Here is a 23,178-nt window from a genome sequence, read left to right as displayed (position 1 = left end):
TACAGGCTCACAGTTTTTCCTCACTTGAAAGCCACAAGGGAATAGAGAAGGTTAAAAATAGGGTTAACTCACCAATTTTAAGATTAGGTCAAGTTTGTCATCGAATATGATTTTTTAATGTCTAGCACAGTGCTTGGTATATGTTAAACAAATTCCTGTGATTGATTAATATAATAATTTGTAGTAGTCATTTCAGTAGCTATTAAAGTATGCCTAGACGACAAGCTCTGTGAATCCCTGACTCTGTGTGGTTAAGGACCTTAGAGAATATCGAGGCCACTCTGGACCTAAATTGGAATCGCCTGCATAGCATCTCTGACAAATACTAGATCAGCCAGCCAGCCTCTGCATGGTGTCTCCTCGTACTGTGGTACCTTTTTCCTTTCCCCCCGGTCCATACCTCTTTTATGGAATTCTTTTTGTTGGAAGTATTTCCTTATGTAGGACTGAAGCCCACTTCTCTGCAATTTCTGTTCATTATTCTCAGTTCTACTCTCCAAGCAGAACAAGTCTTATCTATTTTCTGTGCCCACAGGAGAGGTAAGCCAGCCTAGCTGACATGGCAGGACACCCTAATGGAAGGCAAGGAGTCAGACTTCCCCCACCACCACCACGACTCCCACTTCCCCTCAGACTTGAGTGGACACAATTCAGGACCTTGTATACCCTCAGAATGGTAGTGTCCTCCTCCCCTTCCCAGAACTCCACTCCTTTTTCCAACCTATCTCCTATCGCTATCATTGAGAAAATCAACCCCTATGAAAAATGGACCCACTCTTTTTGACACCACTACCAGCCATCAATCAATTTCCATCATCCGGCACGTAAACCCCAGAGCTTCTAGAATAGTAGTGCTTTCAAGACTACCTGCTCTGCTTCTAGGATAGCTCACATAGTCACAATCTGGAGAGCAGACCCACTGAAGAAAGGGCCAGTTATCCCAAGCAGCTGCCTCCAACAGGGCAGGTAGGCAAGTAGGCTTGTCTTAGCCAAAGCATCAGGGGGAGAGAGATGGGATGTACTAGGCAAGTCAAACCAATACTAACTTGACTACCACTTCCTCAGACCACGATCAAGACAGTCCAGGACCTCCAGCCCAAGAGCCCTAGGAACAAAACTGCCTTCCTAGAGCATGGGCCCTACTTCCTGCCCCACCTCTACCCTTTGGAAATGTGACTCAGCTGCTGCTGTTGCTGCAGGCTCCACAGCCACAGCCCCTTGAAGACTCAAAAAGAGAGATTCTCCCAAAGTTTGGCATGGTCACATGAGTAAAAATGAATCCTCAGCTGCCTCGCCATTGCACCCTAATGACCATCAAGCGTTTCCATTTGACTTGAAACTGAAATCTACAGTATATGTCTCCATCATTAAAGTAACTTGAGCTTCTTAAGAGCAAAGACCACCTTACTTCTCTGGGTTATAAGGGCTCCTTCATTTATTCTAGTGGCAGCCTTTCAAAGTGCTTGAAGCCTGCTATTATTGTCTAAGTATTTTCTTCTCTGGGTTAAATATCTGCAGTTCATTCAGTCAGTCTCCATATCACATAGTCCTCAGTCCTCTTACCATATTGTTTACCTTCTTCTGGATACACTCCAGTTTTTTAATGTTTTTCCAAACTGAACCTAGTATTTGGAGATGGTCTGAACCCAAAGGCACTTTTGTGTTCATCCCTCTGAATACTGTGCTTCAAGAATGCTGCCTAAGGGTGCATTAATAGAAGCTTTACAGCTTTTTTGGCTGCCAGATCACCTGATTAACTTCATTCTGAACTAATGATTCACTAAAAACCCCAGATTTCACTCACACACACACACACACACACACTTACTTTTCTCTGGCCATCTGTTCTCCATCCACATGTGGCCCTCTAGGTCCTCAAGTGCAACCCTTTGACTAATTCCAGATGTCATAGAATAAATCCCCTTAATAAAAGGATTTGTTCTTTAAAACTTGGATTTAGTCAAAAGACCACACCCAAGGACCTAGAAGGTCACATGTGAACTCAAGGCCACAGGTTCCCCCACCCTTGTTTTAGACTCTCAAAAGTCTTTTGAATTCTGATTATATTGTCCAGCATATTAGCTCTCACCTCTAGATTTTCAGCATTTTTTACTTTGATGAGCATATTATATAGGAAAGTATAAAGTCTTAGCTAAACATTTATCTCTCCTACCTCTTAACATGGTCAAGTATTAACAAATATTTGTTGAATTAATTGAAAAGTTATTTATAAAGACAATCAACTCATTCATTGATTATTGAATGATTTATATCTTTTATAACAACAGGATGTCCGGCAGCGCTTTGGTGCTTCACTGGGTTTTCTGTCTGTGGGTAGAGTCTGCATTATAGGAATGTGTGTGGTGAATTTGAAAATGGCCCTATCAATAGCAATTCGTTTCTCAGCAACTCGCAGTCAGTTTGGACCAACTGATGATGAGGAAATTCCAATCCTGGAATATCAAATGCAGGTATAAGCTTATGAAATGGGATTATGCATGTATGTATGTATGTACATATGCATATATGCATTTATTTAGAGGGTGGTGGGATTTATTCATATATTGACTTAAATGGCTACAGTTAGGTGATTAAAGATTAGGAAAACCTTTCGAAGTAGGAGATAAGCAACAGAAGTGTGGTCCCAAAACAGGAAGGCATTCTATCATTAATCACTGACCCTAACTCAATGCCTTATACCCTGAATGCTCTTTAAACATAGTTCCAAGTCCTTGCCACCATCCTTTTGGTAGTAAGGTTCCTTTTAAGTATTGCTTGGAACATGTTTAAAGGGATTTTTTTTTTCATTATAGTGTACTGCCTTTAATATTTTAGTAACTGGAAAAAGAGGTGAGGTGGTCATGTAGCAGAATTGAAAACAATGGGTAGATGGCCTGATTACTGAACTGAAGCCTATGAAATATTAAGAGACTTGGAGGAAGGTCTCTAGCAAGTTGGGTGGATCCTCTGAAGAATTTCTAGAACAACATGAACAGTAATATGAAGAGGCATGGAGGGGATGTGATCTGTATCAGTCAAGGGGTGTACAGTGAGGTCCCAGAGATAGCAAAATAAACAGTGGACTTGCAGATATTAATATTGATCATATTTATTTTTCATGAGCCTATCATAAATGATTGTTGAAATTACAAAAAACAAATCCATAGTTGGCAGAATGGGTGATGATTCATCAGAGTTGGAAGAGACCTTTAGAATTCAACCTTTCATCATCATTATCTTCATCATCCCTGAAAGGTGATGTTCCACTGACTGAGAACTCACCACTTCATGGGGCAGCTCTTTCTATTGTTTGGCAGCTCTCATCATTGGGATGTTTCCTTTTTTACTTTCTCATTTAAAGAAAAAAAAGAAATGTGAATGAAATGAAGTAAGACTATAACTAATTCATCAGTAAAGCATTGTTAGGTTGGTGGGATATTAAGAAGAATATGATTGGGGTGGCTAGGTGGCTCAGTGAATAATAGAGCACCAGCCCTGGAGTCAGGAGAACCTGAGACTGAGTTCAAATCTGGCCTCAAACACTTAACACTTACTAGCCATGTGACCTTGGGCAGGTCGCTTAACCCCAACTGCCCTCCAAAAAGAAAAGAAGAAGAAGATGATGATGATGATGATTTTGGAACTGGGTCAGAAAAAATCATTGGAGTAATTTTAAAATTCTACTTAAAAGTCTTAGAGGACACTCAGTGAGAGCTAAGTGTGAAGTTTGTCATATTTATTCAAGTTTTCTTTGTTTTTCAGCAATGGCGCCTGATTCCTTACTTGGCAGCTGCATATGCCTTAGACCATTTCTCGAAAACTATGTCCATGAACTTGGTAGAACTTCAGCTAGGCCTTTTACAAAATGATAAAAGTATCAGGCAGGTAAGATTATACCAAATACTTGTTGGCATGCCTAAGATTATTAAGATGATGCTAGTTAAATAGCTATGTTATGTTAATCGGAGACACAGTACCCTTTTAGCTCAAAACAAATTAAGCATTCTTCATAGAATTAGTGCTTAAGAAATATTTTGAGTTGTGGTGGATCGTTATATTGACAAGAGTAGCTAAGTTTTTCACAGTTGATTACCATTACAATATTGCTGTTACTGCGTATAATGTTCTTCTAGTTCTGTTCACATCATTTTGCATCAATTCATATGTCTTTCCATGTTTTTCTGAAACCATCTCCTTCATGATTTTTTATAGCACAACAGTATTATATTACAATCATATATCTCAACTTGTTCAGCCATTCTCCCAATTGATGAGTATCCTCTCAATTTCTAATTCTTTGTCACCATAAAAAGAGATGATATAAATATTTTTGTACAAATGTGCCCTTTTCCCTTTTCTTTGATCTTATTGGGGTATAGACCTACTAACATTATTGCTGGGTCAAAGGGAATGCAGAGTTTTATAGCTCTTTAAACATAGTTCCAAATTATTCTCCAGAATGGTTGGACCAGTTCACAACTCTACCAACAGTGCATTAATGTTCCTATTTTTTCATCCTCTTGGAAAAACTTTTACAATATTGTTTAATTCTTCTACTGTTTCAATTGATTCACAAACATTGAGTTATCAAAATCATATGTTGAAGTAGTGAGTATTAGAAAGGTATAGTAGAAACAGTACTAAAAAACAAAAGCCTATGTGCCCACTTCTCTCAGATGTTGCTTCCTCTGTAAAGTGAAGCGCTAGACTGAATGATCTCCAAGGTCTCCCCTTGTCAACTCATAAATTTATACTACTGGTTATCCCTCTTTTTTCCTGATAAAAATGGTTCTCAGATTGTAATCTGATTTACTCATCATTCCCATTCCCTTACCTATAAATAATGGAGAAATCATAGATTAATACCAATAATAATCATAATGATATCATCTCACCTATATAGTGCTCCAAAATTTGCAAAATTTACAAAAACCTCATGAGACAGAAAGTGAAAATATTATCTTCTTTTTTCATTTGGGGAAACTGAGGCTCAAAAGTAAAGTTATTTGCATTAGTCACACAGGTTAGTGTCAGAGCAAGTACTTGGCCCCAGGTTTTCTTTCTGATTCCAAATTCTACTATACCCTGTACATAATTTAATAACCATTAATTTCCTGTACACAATTTTGAAATATGCTTGTTATTTGATAAGATGTGCCCCCCTTTGGAATACTATTTGGTGTTTTGAGATTTCAAAAACCTCTTATTTAATCCCTCCTTTTTAAGGCTGAACTTGGACGTGAAATTCATGCCTTGGCATCTGCTGGCAAACCTCTAGCTTCCTGGACTGCCCAGCAAGGGGCTCAGGAATGTCGAGAAGCTTGTGGAGGACATGGCTATTTGGCCAGTAAGTGTGAGGATAGTCTTCTCTTCTGACCTTATCTGTACCATTTAACTTTGGATGTCTAAAGATCATTTTCTCTAAACTGAAGACAATAAAGTGTTACATAGAGAAAATCTGTGAGAAGCAAAGCAATAAAATATTTCAGTAGAAACTCCAAATCAATTAATTTGGATTCTGACTTCCTTTTTAACTACTTGGTAATATTCACTGACAGGATTCTCTCAGCAGGGAGAGAATGTGGTACAGTGAAAGGATCACTAGCTTGTGGGAGTCAGTATTCCTGAGTTCTAATCTTGGTTATACCTAACTGGCTATAATAATTTCTCCACATACCTACTTCCTCATCTGTAAAATGAGAAGGCAAAATCCCTTACATGACAAATGTTCTGTGAATTAAAAAATTGGTACAATTAAGAACATTCTTGATGTTAAAAGCATATTTAAAGACTCTATGTTGATGACTTAAACACTGATTTTTTTTTCTTTTTGGAGGGCAATTGGGGTTAAGTGACTTGCCTAAGGTCACACGGCTAGTTTTTGTGTTAAGTGTCTGAGGCCGGATTTGAACTCAGGTCATCCTGACTCCAGGGCCAGTGCTCTATTCACTGTGCCACCTAGCCACCCCTAAACACTGATTTTTTTTTTCTGGTGAATGTTTCAGAAGTGAAAAATATATGTTTCAGTCCTTTCTGCCCTTAAGGGTTTTGTATTAGCAGAAGTTTTGGTGAGTCAGCTGCCTCTTGTATCCTTCTCATAAGCCTTTCAAATGTTCAGAAAATGTTAAATCATTCAGTGGTGAATCTCAGTGCTTAAGATGTCCCAGTAATGCAAAGCTCTCCTCCCTTTCTACTTAGTAATGTGTTTTTGTTTTTTTTTTGGTAAGGAATCACTTTTATTTTTTTTATTTTTTTTAACTTTTGAAATGCTTTGTTAACTTCTGATTTACATCATTCATTTCCACCAGATTTTGAGTTACAAATTTTCTCCCCGTTTTTTCCCCTACCCACCACCCTAAAATAGCAGTCCCACAGGATATCTCCTCCTCCAATCTGCTCTCTCCCATATTTTATCCCATACCCCTTTCAACTTTTCCAGTGGATCTCTATGCTCCAGTGCCCGTATATCTTATTTCCCAATTACATGTAAAATAGTATTAATAATAGTTTATGTGTGTGTGTGTGTGTGTGTGTGTATTTGAGCATTTGATTTTAAAACTTTGAATTCCAGATTCATTCCCTTCCTCCCTTGTCACCCACCCTTACTGGGAAGATAAGCAGTTCATTATAGGTTGTACATGTGTGGCTAATGCAAAACAATAACATAGTAGATATAGTAAAAGACTGACTATATTTCCCTCCCTCCTATCCCACCTCCCACTTGTTCTATTCTCTACTTTGATCCCATCCCTTTTCAAAAGAGGGTGCTTCCAACTTCCTCCCAGCTTGCCCTCCCTTCCATCATCCCCCCTCTCATCCCCTTCCCCCTCTAATCTCCTGGAGGGTGAGATATCCTATTTAGTGTGTATTTCATTCCCTCCTCAAGCCAAATTCAATGGGAATAAGGTTGACCCATTCCCTTTTGCCTTCCTATTCTTCCCCTCCATTGTAGCCATTTTCCCTTGCCTCTTCTGTATGAGATAGTTTACCCCATTCTGTCTCACCCCATCTCCTCTCATTATATTCCTCTCTCACCTCTTAATTTCACCTTTTAAGTATCATCCCTTCCTGTTAAATTGGTCCTGTGCCTTCTATCTATATATACCTGTAAACATATATATGCACATTCACATATGTATTCATATGCCCATATATCCTCATATATAGACATATATATATATACATATATATCTATATAGTTCTATTCCCTTCAACTACTGAGAAAAGTTTCATAAGTTACAATTATTGTTTTTCCATGTAGGAATGTTAATAGTTCAACTTTGATAAGTTCCTTATGATTTCTTTTCCCTGTTTACCTTCTCATGCTTCTCTTGCTTCTTGTATCTGGATGTCGAATTTTCTATTCAACTCTGGTTTTTTCAGCAAGAATGCTTGAAAGTCCTCTATTCCACTGAATGACCATATTTTCCCCTGAAACATGATACTCAGTTTTGCTGGGTAGGTGACTCTTGGTTTTAATCCCAGCTCCTTTGACCTCCGGAATATCATATTCCAAGCTCTTCGATCCCTCAGCATAGAAGCTGCCAGATCCTGGGTTATCCTGATTGTGTTTCCACAATATTCAAATTGTTTCTTTCTGGATGCTTGTAATATCCTCTCCTTAATCTGGGAATTCCGGAACCTGGCTATAATATTCCTAGGAGTTTTCTTCTGGGGATCTTTTACAGGAGGTGATTGGTGGATTCTTTCAACCTCTATTTTGCCCTCTGGTTCTAAAACATCAGGGCAGTTTTCTTTGAGAACTTCCTGGAGGATGATTTCTAGGTTCTTACTTTGATCATGGCTTTCAGGTAGTCCAATAATTTTTAACTTATCTCTCCTGGATCTATTTTCCAGGTCCGTGGTTTTTCCCATGAGATATTTTACATTGCCTTCTATTCTTTCATTTGTTTGGATCTGTTTAACAGCATCTTGATTTCTCATAAAATCATTAGCTTCCATTTGCTCCAATCTAATTCTGAAGCAATGATTCTCCTCAGGGAGCTTTTGAGATTCTTTTTCCATCTGGCAAATTGGACTTTTTAAGGTATTCTTCTCCTCATTGCCTTTTTGAGCCTCTTTTGCCATTTGAGTTAGTCTATTTTTTCAGGTGTTATTTTCCTCAGTCAGGCTGTTGACTCTCATTTCATAATTTTCTTGCATTGTTCTCGTTTCTCTTCCCAATTTTTCCTCCACTCCTCTTATCTGCTTCTTACAGTCCTCTTATGGCTTGTAACCAGCTCGTATTTTCCTTTGAAGCTTTTGGTGCAGGAATTCTGACTTCACTGTCTTTTTCCTGTTCCATGTTTTGCTCCTTTTTATCCCCAAAATGGGATTTGGGGGATAAAATCTAATGTTGGAATCTTCTGCCCGCTTTGTTTCCTTTGCCTGGTATGTCGCCCCTCAGTCACTTGACCCCTGGGCTTTTTGCCACGGTAGGACTCTGCCACCAGACAGGGGAGCTTTCATTCCAAACGCTGGGGTTTTCACAGCTGCGGGAGGTATTAGGTGGGATGCCCTCTCTGAGGTCTCTATACACTCTGGCAAGCTGGACACACACCTAAGGACCTCCTCCCTAGACTGCAATCCAGATCCAAGCATCTTAAAGCAAGATTGATTACCCTTCAGACTGGTGCTTGATCCCCCTATACTCTGCAGGCCAGGAGCTGAAGCTGCAACATGGCACGAGGTGGGCCAAGGTCGCTCAGTGGCTTCTCGCCCAGGGGCAAAAGCCAACGCTCTCCCAACTACTCGTCCCAAAGTCCAGACTGCACTGACCTCTCACTTTGTCCTTCGCATCTATGTGTTGATAAATCTGGAAACTGTCACAGCTGCTGCTGATCTGAGGTCCCTTGGGTTGGTGGCTAGTCAGGCCCACCCTGGGGCTAAAGCTTTGGTGTGGGGCTGGGCTCAGCTCCCACAGCACTGCGCTGGCCAATTCCTGCAGGGCTGTCCTCAGCAGGAGGTTAGCTTCTCTTTTGTGGGTTCTGCAGCTCCAAAGTTTGTTCAGAGTCTCCGTTTTACATGGATCGGGGAAGTTGCAAGCCCGAGTAGCGGGGAGGTCCTGCTTCTACTCTGCCATCTTAACTCCACCCCCCCAGGAAACTACTTAGTGATGTTTTACAGCAAAGCAGTAACTCGCATTTTTATAATCTTGAAGTTTGCCAAGTACTCCTCCTTATTTAATGCTGTTGTCTTTGTATCACAGTCATTACCCACAGCCCCTTAGAGAAAGAACCCTTTCTGTGACAAAGGAAAGCAGTTAAACACCATCAGGTTAGGTAGACAGTCAGCTGTCTTTCTGTTCTCCTCAATGCCATGACCTCTCTTCAAGACCTTTACTGGTTTTTCCATTTCTCTGAGCTCAATTTCCTTTTGGCATTTTAAAAAATTTACCTTCTTGCAATGATTATGCCAACATTTGCTGAATTATGAAGAAAACAAGGGAGTTCCAGAAAAACAGCTATTTCTGCTTCATTGACTACACTAAAGCCTTTGACTGTGTGGATCAACAAAATGTGGTAAATTCTCAAAGAGATGGGAGTGCCAGACCATCATCTGTGTGTCCTGAGGAACCTGTATGCAGGTGTGTGGGTCAAGAAACCACTCTTAGAACTGAACATGTAGCAGCTGATTGGTTTACGATTGGAAAAGGAATATAACAAGTTTATATATTGTCATGTTATTTATTTAATTTATATGTAGATTACCATCGTGTAAAAATACCAGGTTCAATGAATCAAAATCTGGAATTAAGGTTGCCAAGAGGAATATCAGCAATCTCAGATATGCAGATGATATCAGTGTTATGGAAGAAAGTAAAGATGAATTAAGAAGCTTATTGATGAGGGTGAAAAAGGAGAGTATAAAAACTGACTTGAAGTTTACCATTAAAAGACTGAGATCATGGCAACTCCTTCCATCACTTTATGGCAAGTAGAAAAAGAAGAAATGGAAGGAGTCTCAGATTTTTAGACTTGGACTCAAAGATCACTGCAGATGGCAACTGCAGCCATGAAATTAATAGATGCTTGCTCCTTGGAAGGAAAGCTGTGACAAATCTGGACAGCATACTAAAAAGTAGAGACATAACCTTGACAACAGAAGTCCATATACTCAAAGTTATGTTTTTTCCAGTAGTAATGTATAGCTATGAAAGTTGGACTATAATGAAAACTGAATGCTGCAGCATCAACACTTGAACTGTGGTGCTAGAGAAGACTTTTGATTCAGAGTCCCTTGGACAGCAAGGATATCAAATCAGTCAATATTTGAAGAAATTAATTCAGACTATCCATTGGAAGAACAAATATTGAAGCTAAAGCTTAAATACTTTAACCACATAACAAGAAGACAGGACTCACTGGAAATGACTCTAATGTTGGGAACAATTGAAAGCAAAAGCAGGGGATGGCTGAGGATGAGATGGGACAGATTCCAAGACATAGTGGAAGATAGAAGGGCCTGGCATGCTGTGTGCTCCATAGGGTCATAAAGAATTGGAGGCAACTGGATGAGTGAACAACAAAATGATTGTGTATATTGTTCTCTTGGTTCTGCTTATTTTGTGCTACAGCAGTTCATAAGGCACTTCCATGTTGGTCCGAATGTCTCATATTAATAATTTCTAATTGCACAATAACATTGCATCATATTCATCTAGCATAATATGGACTTTCCCCCCACCAGTCCCTAATCTATGGGCATCCACTTTATTTCCATTTCTTTGCTACCACAAAAAAATGTTGCTATGGATATTTTGGTATATATGCCAGTCATTTGGTTTAATCTTTGATTTCCTCCAGGTATAAACTTAATAGTGGGATTGCCAAGTTAAACGATAGGGACAATTTAGTCACTTTCCTTGCATAATTTCAAATTGAACTGATGAACACTTGATAGCTCTACCAACAGTACATCATTATACCTGCCTTCCCACAGCCTCTTCAACACTGACTTGTTCCCATCTTGTTTCCTCCTTGCCAATTTTCAAGGATTGAGGTGAAACTTCAGGATTTTTTTAATTTATATTTTTCTTATTGTCAGTGGTTTGGAACATGTTTCACATGGTCATCTGTAGTAGATCCTTTTTAGAAAGTTTTTACATCCTAGATCATACAAGTGAGAGGAGGACCCATATGTACAAAAATACTTATAGTAGCTCTTTTTGGGGTGGCAGAAATTGGAGCTCAAGGGAATGCCCTTCAAATGGGGAATGGCTAAACAAGTTGTGGCATATGAATGTAATGAAATACTATTGTGCTATAAGAAATGAGGAGCAGACAGACAGACTTTATAAAAACCTGGAGAGAATTACATAAACTGATGCTGAGTGAGGGGAGCAGAACCAGGAGAACATTGCACACAATTACAGACACATGATATCTGTGATGACTAATTTTGATAGGCTGGGCTCCCTTCAGCAATGCAAGGTTATAAGACAACTCCAAAAGACTCTTTATGGAAAGCGTTGTCCACATTCAGAGAAAGAACTACAGAGTCTGAATGCAGATTGAAGCAAACTACTTGCTCTCTCTTTTGTGTTTTGTTTTGTTTCATTCTTTCTTTCTCGCTGTTAACTCCATTGGTTATAATTCTTCTTTACAACTTGACTAATGTTTAATGTGAAGGTATTTGTAGAACCTATATCGGATTGCACACCACCATGGGAAGAAGTGGTGGAGGGAGGAGGAGAGCAAGGGGGAGAAAATTTGGAACTCAAAAACCTGTGGGACTGAAAGTTGTAAAATAAAAGTAAATAATTTTTTTAAAAAAGAAAGTTTATATCCTTTGACCTTTGGGAAGGAATAGCTTTTGGTAATAGGCATTTTTGTATCAATTTCCTATATATTTTGGATTTTTGGTTTTTCAGTGATATTCAATAACAAATGTTTTCTCTATTCTGCCATTTTTCTTCTAATTATGTCTTTATTGATCTTGTTTGTGAAAAAAACTTTGTCATTTTATGCGAAATGTTTTTTTTAATCTTTTATTATCTCTTCTATCCCATTTTGTTAAGAAATATCCCCTTAGCCATGGTTATGAAAATACCTGATTTCTTTCTTTTCTTACTTTTATTTTGAGCTTACTGGGGCATATGGTGTAAGATACTTGGCCTAATCCTACTTTTTGACAAACTGCTTTCCTGTTTTTCAAACAGAAAAGGGAGTCTTTCTCCAACGCCCACCACTATAATTCATTTCCTTGGGGATGATCAAACACTGGCCTAATGTTTTTGATCACTTCAGTTTCTTGCTTATTTAATCTGTTCCACCAATGATTTTTTTGTTTTTAACCAGTAACAAGTAGTTTTCATAACTACTGCTTTATAATATGTTTTGAAGTATTATAATGCTGTGCCCACATAGTTTTTTCTTATTATTTCTCTTGAGATTTTGGACCTTTTGTTACTCTAGTGGATATAGTTATGTTGCCTAGTTCCCTCCCTCCCCCCCAAAAAAATCCTCCACATAATTAGATTTGGTTAGCACTAAATCTATAAATTAACTAGTGGTCTCATTTTTATTATATAAGCAAGACCCAATAATAAACAATAGGTATCTCTCCAGTTACCTTTTTTCTATTTCTGGAAAGAGTGTATTATAGTTGTATTTGTTTAACTTGTGTATTTTGGTAGGCTAATTCCTAGATATTTTATAAATTTTAAAATTGTTTTAAATGGCCTCTCCTATTATAACTTTTTCCTGTTTTTGTTAGTACCATGGAGAAATACTTATGATTTTTGTGGATTTATTTTTTTTTAATTCAGCAACCTTGTAGCCTTAATTGATATACTTTCTTCACTGATTCTTTGTGGGTTTTTAACTACACCATCAATGTCATCTGCAAACAGGGGACAGTTTTTGTCTTTTCTTTGCAAATGTTTGTAATTTTTTTCTCTTGTCCTATTGCTATAGATTTTTTTTAAAAATGTCAAATAAAAGTAGGAAGAAGGGATATTCCCACTTTACAAGCCTGTTTTTACTGAGAAATCTTTTAGAGTTTCTCTTGCAAACAAAAAACAAAACCCTTGCCTTGGGATATAAGCTTTTCAAAATATTAAAGGAGAGCCCTTCCACGACTATGATTTTAATATTGATAAGTGTCATGTTATTTTGAAGGCTTTTCTTTACTCCTATTGAAATCATCATGTGGCTTTGTTAACTTTCTTGCTTATATAGTCATGCTAATTGCTTTCATAATGTTGAAACATCATTGAATCCACAGAATGAACCTAACTTGGTCATAATAAATTATTTTCTGGATATATACATATGTATATATATATGTGTGTGTGTGTGTGTGTGTCTGTGTCTGTGTATATATACACATATACATATATGTGTGTATATATTTACATGTGTGTATATCTATCTCTATGTCTATATGTATATGTATGTATATGTTAGACTCCTTGAAAGAATTATATTTACATTTTTGAATCAGTATTTGTGCATGAGATTGATGAAGCTTTCTTTCCCTTCTTTGTTCCTCCCTTGGTTGTAAATCAGGACCATATCTGTTCTATAAATAGATTTTGGTGGAATGCTTTCTGTCTCTATTTTTTGGAATTGTTAAAAAGACAGGAATTAGGGGCAGCTAGGTGGCACAGTGAAATAGAGCACTGGCCCTGGAGTCAGGAGGACATGAGTTCAAATCTGGCCTCAGACACTTGATACAATTGCTAGCCGTGTGACTTTGGGCAAGTCACTTACCCCCATGTGCCTTCCAGAAAGCAAAACAAACAAACAAAAAAAGATAGGAATTAATTGTTTTTAAAACAATTTGGTTTGGTTGAATTCACTTATAAATTCATCTGGCCTTTAGATTTTTTTGGCAATTAATTTGTGACTTGATTTTTCTTTTTCTGACATTGAGGTATTTAAGATCTGTATTTCTTATTTTGTGACCTTAGGAATTTTATATTTTGCAGGTACTCATCAATTTTTTTGAATTTTCATTTTTTCTGATATATAATTTCACATATTGATAATTTTTGATGATTATTTTTCCTCTGTTGTGAATTCACTATGGTCATTTTTATTGCTTTTGCTGCATCCCAAATATTTGGACAGATTATTTCTTTGTTACTATGACTTATACTTGCTCATTGTTTCTATGAATTATTTTTTAAAACCCAATCATTATTTAGGATCCTGTTATTTAGGCTCTGAGTCTATATCTTCTTTCATTACTATTTTTATTTTATTATGGTGTGTAAAAAAAATGTGTATTATTTCTGCCTTTTTACATTTGTTTTTGATGTCTTTATACCCTAGTGCATGATTGGTTTTCTAATGGAGCTTTGAATAATAATTAAATAAGAAATGTTTTTATTTAATATTCCCAATAGGCAGTTATCATAGATCAATCCAGTGTAGTTCATCCAACAATTATATTGATTTTGCATTTTCTTTCTTTCTTTTTTTTAAACCTTTTGGATTTATCTAGATATTAGATAAATTCTCCAGCTATTATTGCATTACTGTTGTGTCTTCTTGCAGTTCATATAAATTTTCTTTTAAAGAAGTTAGGCACTATACCTTTGGGTGCACAAACACTTCATATACATATACATATATATACACACACACACGCATATATGTATATATATATATGTATATATTTCACTGCCTATTTTGCCTTTAAGCATAATACAGTGTCCTTGTTTATCTCTCTTGACTATCAGTTTTTATTATTGTATTCTGAGATTATGATGACAACTTCTGCATTTTTAGAATTACCTGAAGCAGGAATTCTTAATTTATTTGTGTTTCACAAACCTCTTTGGTGGTTTCATGAAGCCTGTGGTCTCTGTAAAATTAATAGTTTATAAATGCGTAAAATAAAATATATAAAATTAAAAGGAAACTAATTCTACTGAAATAGTTATCAGCTTTAAAAATATAAGTTCATGAATATCAATTTAAGAACCCTTGACCTAAAGCATAATAGATTTTGCTTCACCTCTTCCTTTCTTCCATATGTCTACATGTTTTAAATTTTTGTTTGTATCAGATTTAAATTCTGTTCCCTTAGCCATCTCTGTATTCTTTTTCTTTTTATTGGGGAGTTCAATCCATTACATTTATTGTTGTAATTATGTTTGTCTTCTGTTAACTATTTATTGTAACATATCCATGCCTATATATAGATTATATTTCTTTATTTATAATGTATTCACTCTAACATTTAGTCTCTTCCATTTGTTTTGCTTATACAAATCTAAAACCAGGCTTCTTCACCTAGATCTCCTTTTCTCCCATTACTTTGCCCAATCCTAAATTCCTTCTATAGACTATTGTTATTCAGTATCTTTTTAATTTGTTTAATTCCTTACTTCTCATTTCTACATGAGTTCAGTCCCTAATCTTCCCTGCTTTCCTCCACCTCATCCATTTCTCTATTTCAGTGATATTATTTGGTTTATAATGTCCTTTTCCAAGATAGGCTGTTTTCCTCCCACTCCATTTCTTATTTCTTACCCCTTCTAGGAATCTGTGGAATCTCTTCCCAGAAATGCTGTTTCTTGATGAAAATAGTAGGTACTTTTGTTAGTTATCCTAAGATGGATAATTTCATTTAATTTTTTCCATCTTTAACATTCTGTGCTTCACTAGTTGTGCTGGAATTAAAATTTGGAGACCTTAAATTATCAGTTATAATCATCCTTATTGTACTACCTATCTGATACATATCATATCATAAACCTTCAAAACTGTGTTTTTATTACAGTGAATCGTCTGGGTGATATTAGAAACGACAATGATCCAAACTGTACTTATGAAGGAGATAATAACGTCCTGCTTCAACAGACCAGCAACTATTTACTGAGCTACGTTGCAGATAGACATCAAGGTTAGTATTTTTAATGGGATAGCACATTGTGGGTATCTTGTTTAAAGTAAAGTTATTAATCTTTTGGAATATATGAGCACCTTTTCCTTTTTATTTGTTCTTTTAAAATGTGCCTTATACTTGAGAAAAGAGGATATTATATATTTAAAACAGTGTGAATTGGAGGCCCTGGGATTCCCTGAGATCAAATCAATGTTTATAATGATACTAAATGCCATGATGGGTAGAGCACTGGCCCTGGAATCATGAGGGCCTGGGTTCAAATGTGGCCTGAGACACTCAATAGCTGTGGGACCTAGGCAAGTCACTTAGCCCTGACTGCAAATAATAATAATGATACTAAGATGTTATTTGCCTATTAAAATGCTCTTCCCTTTTCCAACTACATATCTATGCAAGGCTAGATTTTCTTCATCTACTTCAACCAAAACAACATATTACAATGAATTGAATGCAGAAACAAATATGAGAATACAGTTTTCTTTTATTAAGCCAAATACATAAAATAACTAACAATTTTCTTGTTTTAGAAAGTATAATTTATTTTTCACAAAATTATGCTATTTTTGTTAATGTGTAATGGACATCGTTACTTTGGAATGAATTAATAAATGTTTTTACATTTTATCATTTAATTTCTACAATGGTAAGTATTGCCAGTTATAACTAGTGATGTGCTAGTAAGTGTTTAATAATTGGCTCTCTGATAATGAACAACACACTTTTAAGTTTAATCTGCATTATTAATATTTTCTCCATTACTCTTTCAAGTCTAGACAATCAATAAACAATAAAATGATAAACAAAGGCTGGATTGATTATCTTTGCTGATACCTAAGGCATAAATGTTCTCACTAAAAATTTACTACTCGGGTCTCGTGAGCCGGTGTGAGCTGCCTCTAGCACTCTACCAGATATCACCCACATAAGTCATAGCTTTTGGGATTCTCAGTAAATTTTAAGAGTGTAAAGGGGTTCTGAGACCAAAAGGTTTGAGAACCACAGCTTTACAAGGTGTAAAAATACTGATAGAGGCAGTGTGGTGTTGGGAAATGTTATACTAGTGAGCAAAAAGCAGCTCCTTGTGGGGGCTAGCGGGCAGCGTTTGGTTCAGAGAGCTCTAATGAGGATGAGGAAGCCAGACTGTCTTACACTCTGAAGCTGTCTGTCTGGAAGCAACTCCTAAAAGCAGAAAAAGGCCGCCTTTGGGCTGCTATCTCAAGCCTAGCACTGGCACTAATTCTGGGTCTCTTGAGTGAAGCGTTGTTGATGAGCTTGAGCTGGATCATGGGACCCTGGTGAAGTTTCCACATGGCCCAGCAGTGCAGCCCTGGAGTCTTGGGCATGAGAAGCTTTTTTCTGCAAGTCTGCATTTGCATCACTCTGTGTTGTTTAAGTGTCTGGAGAAAGTCTTATGTATTGTGTGATGCTGTAAATTGCTTCAGTCTCAGGCAGAGAATATTTCCACAGGTAAGGAAGGCAGTTATAACTGCGTTACAAGATTACTGATGTTACCTTCTCAGCCTTCTCTTCCTCCTTCCCTTGAATGTACAGTACCCAAGTCTAGGGGCCCTGGAAGTCAGGGGCTGCTGACTGCTGATAGGGAAAGAGCACTAGACTGGGAGCTCAGAGACCCAGGTTCTAGTCTTAGCATTTCTCCTCAGCAAACTGCCTCACCTCTTTGTGCCTCAATTTCCCCATCCAGAAAGTCAGGAATTGGACTAGATGGACTCTGAGATCCCTTCTAATTCTAAAATTCTATGGCTATATGATTTAGTATGATTATAAATTACTTCTAAAGTGATAGATAACTCTGAATGTGTATTGATTACAGAAAGCACAGCTTATTAAAGTCAAGACATTCAGACTACATATTCTTAATTTTTGTGTTCCATTCTTTCAATAAATATTTTTAATATTTATCAGATAAAACTCGTATTGAAAGTCCACTGGAATCCATAAATTTTCTTGAAGATTTTAAAGATATTCTTGGCCAGAAATTTATGATATCCAGAGTTGAAGATTGCATGGATTCTTCAGGTAACTATTTTCTCTTATTTTTAAGAGAATTTGTTACTGTTATATTAATTATATATTATAATTTGTATTATATTGTCATAATAACAAAATTCACTGTGCATTTTAAATACCAAGAAAATAATTGTAGCTTACTTAATTCAGGGCATGATTCAGAACATAGGGTTTCATTTAATGAAAACTTTGTGTTTTATTGAAAAAAGTGCTGGACTTGGAATCAGAAAAATATGGGTTGAATTTTGTCTCAGTCTTACAAGCTGTATAACCCTAAATGTCCCTTATCCTCTCTAAGGCTCAGTTTCCTACTCTGTAAAAGGAATATACTATTTGCCCCCTAGAACTGTTGGAAGGAAAGCACTTTATAAACTTTAAATTGCTATAGAAGTAGGAATTATTATTATTCATTTGTGTTATTTCCTTTTTGATACATCATAGGGATTTGAACTAAGCCAGTGATGAACTACTCAGCAAGTCCAGATTTTTTAAAAACTGAAAACATTAGAATATTACATAACAAAATATATTTTATTTGGCCATAGGATTTCCCTTTGCTAATAGTAGTTAATCATCCTTTCTTGGTGCAAATGCCTGCTCAAAAGCTAAGTGGGTCTCTCAGAGTGAGCCATTTTAACTCTAAGGACTGTTCAAACACCCCAAGTTTATTTCAGCACCAGCTATTACTCAGGCTGCTCTAATAGTCATCTATGTGTCTCTAAATTAATTAAACACGGGATCACTAAGGATTGGGGTTTTATCCTAAGGAGTTTGGGCTTTATCCTGTTAACTGTTGTGTACCAGTGAAAGCTTTGAAGATAATTGATTTGATCACTCAGGAAGATGAGCTTGGTAGCATGTACAGGATAGATTGGAAAAGCAAGGAAATCAGCTAAAACTAATGGTGTAGTTTGAACCTTCTTTTGAGATGTATCAATGCGTCCTTCAGGGTATTAAGGAGAGAATACAACACGTGATCTCAACTTTGTTCTCCCTTGCCCTTTCTTTCATGTTTACTGCACATTGCAAAGATGTGCAAACTCACAGCAAACTTTGCCTCTTACGAAAGAAGAAGAATGTGAAATAAGGATAGACTGTGGAGGGTCTAGGATTAAATTGCTGACACAGTAAAGCCACCCATTGTTACCAGTTCATTGGCCAACATTCATTGTTTTGTGAATGGACCTCTGGAAGAGTAAATGGTAGACAGTCAACCAGACACAAATTGTCAGTTTTGAAGGTTTGCATAGACTTAGTCATGCAGCATTGTGCACGTTGAAAATGAAATATCTGTGAGAAGAAAAGCATGCTCAAAAATAGGAAAACTTGGGATACTTTTAAAAAAGAACTTTTGAAAAATTTGACACAACCTTTAACAACCCAAAACAAAATAGCCATCCTAAATTGTGAAGTTCGTGATACTCCAAACAATCATTTTAAGAAAATGTTAAGTTAGGAGATTATGGAATTTATTTGCACATCGGAGTTGTAAGGAGAGTTGAATTTTCACCACATAGAATTCTTCTAACTTTTTTACAGTCTACTATATAATTGCCTCAATTTTCTTGGCAACTATTTAGTCTTCAAAATGGACTTGGAATCGATATCAACTAAATTTCAATACTATTTACGAATCTTATTAGCTATGTGATGCTTGGAAAGTCACTTAGCCTCACTAAGCCTCAGATGTTTCATCTATTAAATGGTCATGATAACCTTTGTACCACCTACTTCATTGGGTGATTGTGAGGAAAAGGGCTTCATAAGCTTTAAAGCACTATGTAAATATGACTAATACATTGACATATGCATGCTTTGTCTATTTGTAAAGAGAAATGTGTCATTACTGTTATTTTTGTCTCTTTTCTCAAAGTGCTAATAATCTAAGGAAATTCAAAACTCACTAGAAGATATTTACGAGTATGTATTAACTAATGTTTCCATCAATGTTAGTATTTGGTAATTTGGGGACAGACGCAGTCCATATTAAGTAACTTGCCCAGGAGCATACAGTTAGTAAATGTCTGAGGCTGGATTTGAACTCAGGTCCTCTTGATTCCAGGGCTGGTACTGGTATCTGGTAATCTTATAAAACAATGGAAATTTATGTAAAATGGATATCAACATCCACATTTTTTTTAAAGAATTGTCACCTAGTGTAACATTTAGGTCTTCATTAATTTGATAGGTCATAACACAGATGTTATCTTTCCCAAAATTCAGCAGTCTTTTGAGTATCATATATCTAATAAACAAGTTAGAATCATCTGTTTGTCCTGTGAGTTACCCTCATTTTGTAAAAATGTTTGTCAGGGAAACATTTCAAGTAAAACTCATTTTGTAAAAACTGTTTTCTGTTGCAAAAAAAAGGCATCATCTCTCTGGATAGAGTTGGAAAGGAAGTTAACATATTGAGCCAAAACCTTGGCCTCAGATGAATTTGATCATTTAATCCTGAATCTTTGCACTGACTAAATAAGTTTTGTCTCATCTGGATTTGTAGTAAAAATTATGCTTCATATAGAATCATGATGCTCCACAGGAACTGAGTGACCCCAATTAAAGTTAGTCTGTTTATTAGATTAAAAAATTGATCAAACTTGATGGACCCAATCTATCAAGGGACAGATCTTTGTTTCGGAGGAAGCAAATTTAACTTGTATGTTTTCTGCATTAGTTTAGTATTTATTGCATTGAAAACATGATTTACTTTGTAGACTCTTGTGAAAGAATTTTATTTACTTTCTAAAAGTGAGTCATGTATTTCCCTTTTATATTTGGATCCCAGGCTACTCACTGCCGCCAAGGTCCAGTCTCATAACCTATCAGTATTCTCTCAGTGATGGTATATCCCTGTGAAGTTTGCACCGCCATGACCTCATAAGAATCAGAATTGTAGATGACACAAAGTACAGTAGAAAGATGAATCATGGGTGTACTATAAGTAGACTATCACATATTACTAATGACAACTTTCCTGGAGTAAAAGATATTGTCAAAGGCTTGTATGACCTCTTTTTGTATCCCCAGCTCTTAGCACAATGCCTAGCACATAGTAGGTGCTTAGTAGGAATTTAATTGTATGACTTGTAAAGGAAATGAGTAAGGTCGAATTAGCCACTGGCATCCCCCAAATATTAAGAGACCCAGAGAAAGTCTCCAATGTCTGAGTGATTCTTAATTGAGGTTATGCCAGGGATACCATAAAATCATAGCATTCCAAAGTTGTAAGACACTGAAAAGGCCATCTAGTCCAGTTCCCATGTAGTGTATGAATCCTTTCTAACAATATCTCTGACAAATGGTCATCCAGATTCTCCTTGAAGACCTCCACTGCCTGGAGTTCACTGGTTCCTGAGGGAGCTGACTCCATTTTGGGATGGTTCTAAGTGTTAGGAAATTCTTTATTCTATCATGCCAATTCTGCCTCCCTGTAACTTTTAACCATTGGTCCTAGTTCTGCTTCCTAGAGCCAATCAAAATAAATCTTCTCAGTCCTCCACAAGCCAGTACTGGAACTATCTGAAGATTGCGATTGTCACCCCTCCCCCACTTCCCAAAAATCTGCTCTTATACAGACAAAATATTCCAAATGTCTTTAACTGTTCCTTACATAACGTGTTCTTTTTTTGGCCCTGTACTCATCCTGATTACATGCTAGCTTATCAATAAATATATTTACAACACTGTTTGAGACAAATAGTGATAAAATCTAGAAAATTTTACAAAGTAATTACCTTAAGACCTGTTTACCGTGTTTTGGAGCAAATCTTCCAAAACTCTTGCAATTAATGTGTCATTCCGGGTGATTGATTTTTCTCATTTTATCCATTATTTTTCTTCAGCTCATTTCATCCTGTATTTCATGTATAATTGAAGTCTGTATCAACTGATGTTTATCAGTTATGTGTGGGCATGAAGGCCAAGAGAAGCACTTGGCTCCTGATAGGCCTTGAGCAAAAAGAATATTAACTCATGACTTGCCTGTGCAGCTCTCTGTGTGTTCTTACTGTGTTGGATTCCAAATGTTTCTCAGTCCAGCTTACCCAATTGGATGATGAACTTTGCTGAATCCTCTCCTGGCATTCTGCATTTACCCTTCCCTGTCACCCTAAGTGGAATGGATGACAACCAGGGAAAGGCCACAGATCATAGAAAGACCAAATGCTCACAGGCTAGTGCTGGAAGGGACCAAGATTGTCCAGTCCAGACCCCTTATTTTATGTATGAAGAAACTGTGTCCTAGAGAGGTCAAGTGACTGCTCAGAAGCCACAATTCAAATGCCTGTCATTTGAAAGGCCTGTTTCTGCTGTATTATTCTGGGGTCCTTCCTTATCACTTCTCACTTGTGTTTCCTGTGTAGTTTGGATATACTCCTTAACCAGACTGTGAGTTTTGTTTCTTCCCCAAACCATTAGCCATTTGCAATACTACATGTAACAACCCCTGTGCTCAAGAAAAAATGTAATAAGAGAGTTAAAACAAAGTTAGACCATCGTCAGCAAGATTACTCTCATTGTTAGAGAATGTATTCTTTTGTTATATTTGAACATATCTATTTTTGTATCTATATTTGAGTGTATTTTAAGTTGAATTTCAGGATGAAAATACCAAATTGGAACAGCATTCCTCAAAGCTATCATGAATTTCAATTCATCTCCTCCTAAAAGTATTTATTCAGTGCCTACTTTGTACAAGGTCCTATCAAGGTTATTGGGGATGCAAAGATTTTAATAAAGTGAGACAAAACATCAATCCAGACAAGTATACAAGGAAGAATGTAATAAGAACAAAATAGAACCCAAAAGACTGTAGGAAATTGGAGGAGGGGGCATTATTTTTAGTTTGTGATTTGAGAGTCCCGTAAAGGCTTCACAAAGATTTCAACCATTGGACATCTTCAATGAGGGAACACACTCTAGGCATGGAAAAGAAGCTGCACAGTTTCACAGAAGCAGGGGAAGACTGGTTAATATCAGGGAATAGCTAGTAGTTGAATAAAAAAATAAGGCTAGAAATGAAGTTCAGAATCAGACTGTGGAGGGTATCAAAAGCAAGGGCAAAGTTTGTGTTTATCCTATAGACAACAAGGTGCCACTGTAAGTTTTTAATGACCCATCTATTAGGAAAATTATTTGTCAGCCAAGGAAGGATTTGTTTAGAGAGGGGAGGAACCAGAGACAAGAGTGACCATTGTTACAGTAGTCTAGGTGGGAGGTGATTAAGACCTCAACCAGGCTTATAAAAATGTGGGGATAGTGGGGGAGAGAGTCAAGAAGTTTAGTGCT

At 36.8% G+C, this 23,178-nt stretch overlaps 1 protein-coding gene across 5 annotated transcripts in view; it reads left to right on the top strand.

Annotated features, from left to right (window-relative positions):
• Positions 1-23,178, top strand: part of ACOX3 (acyl-CoA oxidase 3, pristanoyl) — an 85,694-nt gene that overhangs the window by 53,078 nt on the left and 9,438 nt on the right. For all 5 annotated transcript variants that reach the window (XM_069070589.1, XM_069070596.1, XM_069070614.1 and 2 more), the window contains 5 exons: positions 2,289-2,471; positions 3,763-3,885; positions 5,227-5,347; positions 15,736-15,858; positions 17,785-17,898. In XM_069070589.1, the coding sequence (XP_068926690.1) occupies positions 2,289-2,471; positions 3,763-3,885; positions 5,227-5,347; positions 15,736-15,858; positions 17,785-17,898 (664 nt within the window). The remainder of the gene's footprint in view (positions 1-2,288; positions 2,472-3,762; positions 3,886-5,226; positions 5,348-15,735; positions 15,859-17,784; positions 17,899-23,178) is intronic.

This window comes from Petaurus breviceps, unplaced genomic scaffold, assembly GCF_028583685.1.
Source record: "Petaurus breviceps papuanus isolate PSGF00001 unplaced genomic scaffold, PetGlider_PUasm1.0 140, whole genome shotgun sequence".
NCBI lineage: Eukaryota > Metazoa > Chordata > Mammalia > Diprotodontia > Petauridae > Petaurus > Petaurus breviceps.
Note: the sequence above shows the minus strand (reverse complement) of the source record. Positions and strands in the feature narration are given on the sequence as shown.